We start from the raw sequence: 8,305 nt of genomic DNA, 5'->3' as shown, positions 1-8,305 counted from the left end.
CCAGGCTGGGGATTCGAACCCGCCACCTTAGGTGTACGTGGCTGGCGCCTTAGCCGGTTGAGCTATAGGTGCCGAGCCAACACTCTGGATTTCTAACAATCACAAAAATTATTGTGTTTTAATCTATGTGCTTATCTCCCCAAATGGAAGTAATTTAACACCAAAATCTCCTAGAAGACCTAAAGCTGCAGCTGTGTCCTTGTAAGAATGTTTGATTTTGGGCGGTGCCTATGGCTCAAGGAGTAGGGCACCAGCCCCATATACCCGAGGTAGTGGGTTCAAACCCAGCCCCAGCCAAAACTGGGGGGGAAAAAAAGATTTGATTTTATTACAAATAGGTTCTTTTACAGTAAAGAAACAAAGATGGAGTCACTTATTAAGTTGACTGTTTTCATGTCCCTTGAGCAGAATCAGAACAATAAACTCATGAAAACAATTGTTTTGATGTACATAGGGCTTAAATCATGATAAATTAAACCAGGAGTATCTCCCATATGGTCTAATTCATCAATCCTGCCATATTCCTGTGACCTGAAAGGAAGAACTGGCTCAACCCACATTGGGAAGCCTTCCTGTCCCCACACCTGAAAGCCTTAAGTGACTAAAATGAGCAAGTTTAATTCAGATACAGTAGAACCTCCATAGTCGACTACTTCTTGAAGTTGACCTAATTTTTATTGACCAGACATGCACCACATGTATGTTATGAATACAATAGGCCTAGTTCCTTATGTTGACCAATTTTTTATAGTCCCTTTGGTGGTAAACTTATCGTAGTTCTATTGTATGCACATTATGAAAACTGTATTTTATATTGGCAATCTGACTCAATTTCACAAATTTAAAAGATGTTCTCCCTTCCAGTATTTACTCTGTATGTTTACAGATACCCAGCCAAATGACTAGTGAACTATATAGGTTTTGAACATAGAAGAAAGTAAACTGAGGGCTAGGTGTGGTGGCTCACGCCTGTAATCCCAACACTTGGGAGGCCGAGGCAGGTGTATGGCCTGAGTGAGAAAAGCCAGCTGTTGTGGGGGGTGCCTGTAATCCTGAGGGGGCTGAGGCAAGAGAACTACTTGAGCTTAAGAGTTGGAGGTTGCTGTGAGCTATGATGCCATGGGACTTAATGGAGGGTGACCAAGCAAGACTCAGTTCTACTTTTTCAGTTTCTTCTTTTTTTTTTTTTTTTTTGAGATAAAGTATAATCTTGGACATGGTAACTCAGACGGTACTACTTAAATTATCAAAAATAAATTCTGGGTACACTGGTCTCAGAAATCATTATAGTGACTGTGTCATTAAAGGTTTTAAAATGAATTAGTTGTATATTAAATTAATAGCCCAGGGGCTATTGAACTTTTTATCTCTTCTTTTGTAGATCTACTGGTATCGACAAGGAGACTTAGAACCAAAATTTAGAAAACTCATTTACTATATCATATTTTCTATCATCATGTTATGTATATGTGCAAACCTATACTTCCACGATGTGGGAAGGTGAGGCTACCCAGGAGAAATACTTACCAGGACTCTTCAATTTGACAAAATAGGACAGCGAGTAATTGTTGGATAAGGTATGCTGAAGAATCTCCTGCAGAAGCCTGATACATGATTTTCATGTTAATTGTAAATCTAAATTCCCTTTTGCAAGGGAGACATATAGATCATTTTGCTTTTCCTTTAGGAGCTGATGCTGCACTTACAATATTCCAACTTTCACTTTTGAGATTAAAATTTTTTATAATTAACTGCATGGCAAAAGGCTATGTAACAAACAGTCTTGAAATTTAAGACAAATATTCTTTTATTTCTGTTAAATTGAATATACAATTGTTCCCTAGGCAACCAACTTTTGTTTATAACTACAACTAAATTTCACATTAACAAAACACAGATGGTGAAAAGACAACTTTGATTGTGAAGATCTAATTACAATAATAAATAAAATAATTTATACAAGTTTTTTTTTTGTGGCTTTTCTATAGGGGTCATGTTCATAAAAGCTCTAATGGCTAGTTTTGGCTTACCCTCTTCTAGGATAGGAATGACTGTTGATTTGTTTCCTTTTGTTACAGAAGGAATTTTTGTTTTGTTTTTTGAAATTGCCTGGAGAGGAAGTATATTGTACCCTGCCAGTTAATGCACTAAATGAAAGGCAAATTCTTAATACCCCAACTTTTTCTGGTAATTATATATTGCTAAACATGTAATAAATGCTCATGGTATCAAGGATAGGCAACATTCTCCTTGTCCATTTAGTTTAATTTTACTTCAAAGTGCTAACTTTGTAAACTATTGACAGTGGTTTCTGATGGGGTGAAAATTGCTTAGCTTCTGGTGGGTTTTGTTACTATACTTATCCATATTCCCTTTAAAGTAGTAAAAAACCTGTAGTGAATGTTAACTTTTAATGCTTTCCTCTTTACCCTGCCTAAATCAGCTTCTACTGCCAACAATGGGTTATCAGAAGTAACCACAACATCCTACATCTCTGTTTTAATCTCAAAGTAATGGTATTTAATTTTGAAGGTCATCGATAGACCTGTTGATGTGACTTCTTTAAAATTACTACCCGGCCTACTTGAGTCTGACACTTAGAGATGAATAGTACTGTTTTGAAACTAGAGCAATTAAAACTTCAGTGACTTCAAACTTTTCTCAGCAGCCGAAGTGAATGAATGAAATTGCTTACTAACAAAAAACACTTAGCATAAGGATCTACACAGTTCAATTCAAACTCCCATAGTCCACTCAACTACACACTGTCAGAACTGGACCTCAGATGACATGTTTAAAGGAGATAAAAAGTCATAGCAGCAACAATGTGTGTGGCTTAAGCACTTTTAACTATTTCAAATGGTAAATTAAACCTCCCGAAGGTAAGTTGTTTCTACTTCCTTAAAGATGTTGTGATTAACAGTGTGGCTTCTTTGCTTGAACTGCCTGTTCTAAGAATTACCTAATGACAATTTACCAAATCCTCAACATCCTTTGAGTCTTCTGAAACAGGACTGCCCAAAGATGATCCAATGATATTTGATTCTTCCTGATGATGTTGGAGTATGGGATCTGAAATAGTTTCAAGTTAGTCTTAAATGTACATATTTATTCTTTCAATTATGTCAAGAATTTAAAGTAGTCTACCTAAGTGTAAGAACACTAGTATCTTTATTGTTGGATCAAGCAAGACTAAAACAACTGAATTAAATATCTGACTGCCTGATTTCTTCCCCTTTAAGAAAAACTCATCATCAAGCACATGTTAAGAGCTGTATTACAGTACCTGTTAGTGTTGTCAAAGGCAAGACAGATTCAGTATCTATAACATCAGATGCCTGAATAAAGCCATGTGGTGAAGGAACAATAAGTATTGTTTCATCATCAATTGTTTCATCAACTTGTTCTTCTATAGTAGGAGATTCTAAATCCTAAACAATATTAAAGAAAAAAAGATTCTGACTCATTCTTTATTACATTTCCTTAAGATCCCAAATACATGTAAGATTAGACAGGACCTAATGCTCAAACATACCCATTTTAAATTTAGAACAGAAATGAAACGTTAATATCTTCAAAAACAGACAATAGTTAACTTTAATGACCTCAGAATCTAATGTACTAGTTATTAAAAAATAAGAGAACTAACTCAGTTACAGGTCACCAGATATAGAAGAATTTGGGTTGAACCACAAAGATTTGTTACTAACCACTCAGGAAAATGCTTTTATGGGTTCCAAGAAACATTTCTCACAATCTGTTGCAGGTAGACAGGGACAAGTTTTAGTGAGAACTGTGCTAAGACAGAACATAGTTTTCTCATTCCTTCTGACTGCCTCAAGATCTGTGCTTGCACTTCTGTCAACAACATGGTTGGTTCATGGATATTTGTGACGTCAGAGGTAGGGATTTGTACTTTATTATGTATGCCTCAAGAAAAAAGGAAGGTACCAGAGAATATCCTTCTAAATTATTTCTAAGTTCCTTCCAAACTATAGGTTTGAAGCTCAAGGTAAGAACCCATTCAGCTGTTCCCTTACTGCAACTTACCTCAGTAACGTAAGCACTGGCTAAATCAGAGGGCGATTCCTCCTCTTGTTTAAGGTCGGTGTCAGAGATTTCTTCTGTTCTGACCATAACATTATTTATCAGTTCTGTGCTATTTTGGTCACTGAATTTGGATACGTGAGCATCATTAAATGATGGTTCTACAGTCATCTTAGGGTGATGAATTTCATCTGGGAAAGTATCTGCTTCTAGGGCATCTGGAGGCTCAGGAAAATCAGATGATTGAATATCACTATCTACTGTCAGTTCTGCTTGGGATATGGAAGAAGTGATGTCCTCTGTGGCAACAGTCTGAATGATGACTCTTGGTGTGTGACACTGCACTGTGACATTGTCACTTGTGTTCAGTAAGTGTTCCGGCTATAAAACATCAAAAAAAAAAAAAACTATCAATGGGAAAACAACAAAGTACCCATTAGATATAAGTTGTACAACAAATGACATTTATAGGTGATATCCCACTATCCCCTCCCATACCTCAGCTCTGGAACTGCAATGTTACCACTTTTCCTAGAACTCCTGTTCTTTGCCTGCTAGGGCCCTTGCTCTCCTAATGACCTATTCCAGTGTGCATCCATCTCATATTAGAGGATACAGAGGATGAGGGAGAGATCCCAATATAGGCAGAATGATGGTATAAAACGTTGTGCTTGGACAAAAGCAGTAGGAAGAATAGTTTAGATCTACCGCATGGTTTGATGCTTATATTGTGTACCAACTAATCCTAGTCTATAACAGGTACTTAAAAGTAAGTAATTTATGTAACATACGGATAAAGCATGAACAATGATCTGTTCAGGAGAAGCAGGAGCAGCAGCTGTCAGGGTTACTGTGGGACTAGCAGTCAGAGTTAGGGGAAGGCCTTGGCTTGAGCTTGTTTGAAGTAGATAGGTGCCTGGAGTGCCAGTGGGCTGTAAATGGAAAGACTAAAGGAAAAAGAAAAAGTTCAACAGACTATGATTAAGTCTACTTTTATACACAAAATAGGTCCTAACTTTACGTACTTACCAATTGTGAAGGCATGAACAGGTAATAAAATGAAGTGTATCATTATCTTTACTATTTGTCTCAAGTCATTACTCATCGTGGAGGTTTAAGGGCAAGACACTTACCATGCTCTTTGCTCCCATCTATGTCTGTGATCTGGTCTTAGCTAATTTGTTTGAGGGCACCAAAACACAGTTGCAAGAGTGGGTAACCCAGCACAACTGATCATCCCTCTTTATCCTTTCCCTACAGCACATAAAAACTGATAATCTCTCTACTTTAAAAGAAAAAAAAGTCTTATCTTGTATGAAAAGGCGTAACACCAGTTTTACTTGAATGTACTTATTTACTAAGAAAATTTTTTATATTAAAAGAAAAATGTAGAGAAATAGCAATGTTCTACTTAAGGAACATTTTCTTATTTGAAAAGCTGGTTAACTAATAATCTTCTAAGATTTTTAAAGGAAGTATAACAATTATTTTCTAATAAATCTTTCATGACCATAAGCTTCTGTATAAAAATCTGAGTTAGGTTTATCCTGATATCCAAAAGGGAAAGTATTTGTACTTAAAATAGATCTTGGAGGTTAAAATCACATAGTCTATTTTTTAGTCTTATGTAATCTTGTGGACTTAGCCAAAACAACTCTCTTATGTACTGAACCTCTGAATATAGGTTTCATTATTGCTTCAGTGAGGATAATAACTACCTCTCATGGTAAGAATTACTATAGTTAGAAATGATTAGAAAGTGCCCAACAGTCAATGGAACCTTAGTGTTTTTCCTTCCTTTCCATAAAAGTGAAAGCTAATCATTATCCTAATGGTTGGCAGTAATCACCTATGGTTAGAATTACTGTAAATACTTTACATGTATGTACTTTTTATTTAATGTTAAGTACATTTAATTCTCACAAATCTGAGGTATTACCATCCCCTATTAGTAAATTAAGAGAAAGTTTCTCAGTATTTTATTGTGATCCCATAAGTAAAAAACATGAACACCCTCCAAAATATCTGTGTGTGTGTATTTTGTTTACTAGGGAGGAAGGTTAAAAAATAGTTCTGTTTTCCCCTGTCAAATGGTTTATCTTATACTTCCCATTTTGGAGACCACTGCATTAGGAAACTGAGACTAAGGTTAAGTAAACTGCCAGTACAAGTTCTAAAAATGGAAAGAAAACCTTTTGCTACCTTGGTCATCCTCTCAGGCTGTGTCCTTCATAGGAAATAAATCTTGATGTGATTTAAATTTTTGTTTTCTTTCTCATATGAAATATGAACTAATTCTAGGTTTACTTGTTTGAGAAAGCAGGGTATCAACAGTCATGTCCATTTTTCTATAGCCATAAACAGCTATTAATCTACTTTACACATTTGCCTATTTTGCATATTTCATATGGGAGCCATATACTATGTGTAAGTTGTGCTGTCTGGTTTCTTTTACTTCATGTTGTAGCAAGTATTTCATTCCTAATAATATTTGTATGGCAACAGCTTATTTACCCATTTTTCAGCTGTTCCAGACATTTGGATTGTTGTTTATTATGAATAAAGCTATAAACATTCATGTACAAGTTTTTACTAGACAGATATTTTCATTTCTCTTAGATATATCTGGGATTAGACACCTAGTCTAACCTTTTTTTTTTTTTTTTTTTTGTAGTTTTTGGCTGAGGCCAGGTTTGAACCCACCACCTCTGGTATATGGGGCCAGGGCTCTACTCCTTTGAGTCACAGGCGCTGCCCTGTGTCTAACCTTTTTAGAAACTTTAAGACTTTTCCAAAGCAGTGGCTTTTTAAAACCATTTTGCACTAAGACCTTTTTTTTTTTTTTTTGCAGTTTTTTGGCAGGGGCTGGGTTTCAACCTGCCACCTCTGGTATATGGGGCCAGTGGCCTACTCCTTTGAGGCACAGGTGCCACCGTAGCACTAAGACTTTTAAATTTTGTATACCAGCTAGGCACAGTGGCAGGATTACAGTGCTTGTAATCCTAGCACTCTGGGAGGCTGAGGGAGGAGGATTGCCTGAGCTCAGGACTTCAAGACCAGCTGATCAAGAGTGAGACCCCACCTCTACTTAAAAACAAACTAGCCAGGTGTTGTTATGGGTACTGATAGTTCTGTTACTTGGGAGGCTGAGGCAAGAGGATTGCTTGAACCCAAGAGTTCAAGGTTGCTGTGAACTAGGATGCCACAGCACTCTACTTAAGGCAACAGAGTGAGACTGTCTAAAAATAATACAAAATGATACTTTACTGGATGAATGCTGTTAAACAGCTCACCATTAGTTTGTTCACAAACTTTTCCTCTAATAACCAATATGAAGTTTTGGTTATAAATTTATGACTCAGTGCATACTATAAATTTGTACTATCACTTTAATATATATGTAGCAATAACCATCATTTTGGCCTCTATACAAATAAAAAAGCAGATTAAAAAAATAGAAGCCTGATTTATGTCTGCTCTAGCTGGCCTCAAATCTATTTCATTCGATTATATGATAACATTTCTAAAGACAATACCAAATACTCTTATGCACAAAAATGGTACTGAAGTGTTACTCACTGGAAGAATCTCAAATGTCTGTAGTGTTCCACTGTTTAGTGTTATTGTTTCCGAGTCAACAGTAGCAGCAGGGGAGTCTGTTGAAGCTGTGAAAGGACAACAATAAATAAAATGCTTTGGAAATGTAAAATTTTCCAGCATACTCAATTGTCAGGATTTGTCTGAGATGGAATATAGAACAGGGGTTGGCTAACTAAGGCCCCTAGCCAAATCCAGCCTGCTGTCAGTTTTTGTAAGTAAAGTATTACTAGAACACAGCCCTGCCCATTTGTCCATGTATTTTCTATGGTTGCTTTCACCTTGTAACAACAGAGAAGCTGTGACAAATACCATATGGCCCATAAAGCTTAAAATATTTACTGTCTGTCTGTTTATAGAGAAAGTTTGCTGGCTGACGCAGTGGCTCATGCCTGTAACCCAGGGAGGCTGAAAGTAGGAAGGCTGCTTGAACTCAGGAATTTGAGACTAGCTGAAGAGGGAGACTCAGTATCTACTAAAAAAAAAAATAGAAAAATTAGCCGGGTGTTGTGGGAGGCACCTGCAGTCCCAGCCACTTGGGAGGCTGAGGGAGGAGGATTGCTTGAATCCAGGAATTTGAGGTTGCTATGAACTAGGCTGACACCACAACACTTTAGCCTGGGCAACGGAGCGATGACTCTTGTCTCAAGAAAGAGAGAGA

At 36.8% G+C, this 8,305-nt stretch overlaps 2 protein-coding genes across 5 annotated transcripts in view; one reads left to right on the top strand and one right to left on the bottom strand.

Annotated features, from left to right (window-relative positions):
• The window catches only part of TMEM243 (transmembrane protein 243), a 21,946-nt gene extending 19,983 nt beyond the window's left edge, over positions 1–1,963 (top strand). For both annotated transcript variants that reach the window (XM_023518816.1, XM_003782638.3), the window contains one exon: positions 1,382–1,963. In XM_023518816.1, the coding sequence (XP_023374584.1) occupies positions 1,382–1,504 (123 nt within the window). In that variant the 3' untranslated portion in view covers positions 1,505–1,963. The remainder of the gene's footprint in view (positions 1–1,381) is intronic.
• DMTF1 (cyclin D binding myb like transcription factor 1) overlaps positions 1,790–8,305 on the bottom strand; it is a 49,450-nt gene continuing 42,934 nt past the window's right edge. For 2 of the 3 annotated variants that reach the window (XM_003782636.3, XM_023518805.1), the window contains exons 14-18: positions 7,627–7,712; positions 4,839–4,994; positions 4,051–4,428; positions 3,287–3,431; positions 1,790–3,072 (exon numbers count right to left, since the gene is read on the bottom strand). In XM_003782636.3, the coding sequence (XP_003782684.1) occupies positions 2,963–3,072; positions 3,287–3,431; positions 4,051–4,428; positions 4,839–4,994; positions 7,627–7,712 (875 nt within the window). In that variant the 3' untranslated portion in view covers positions 1,790–2,962. The remainder of the gene's footprint in view (positions 3,073–3,286; positions 3,432–4,050; positions 4,429–4,838; positions 4,995–7,626; positions 7,713–8,305) is intronic. The other variant, XM_023518806.1, reaches the window with a different exon arrangement.

This window comes from Otolemur garnettii, unplaced genomic scaffold, assembly GCF_000181295.1.
Source record: "Otolemur garnettii isolate 467f Iridium unplaced genomic scaffold, OtoGar3 scaffold00005, whole genome shotgun sequence".
In the NCBI taxonomy this organism is placed as follows: domain Eukaryota; kingdom Metazoa; phylum Chordata; class Mammalia; order Primates; family Galagidae; genus Otolemur; species Otolemur garnettii.
Note: the sequence above shows the minus strand (reverse complement) of the source record. Positions and strands in the feature narration are given on the sequence as shown.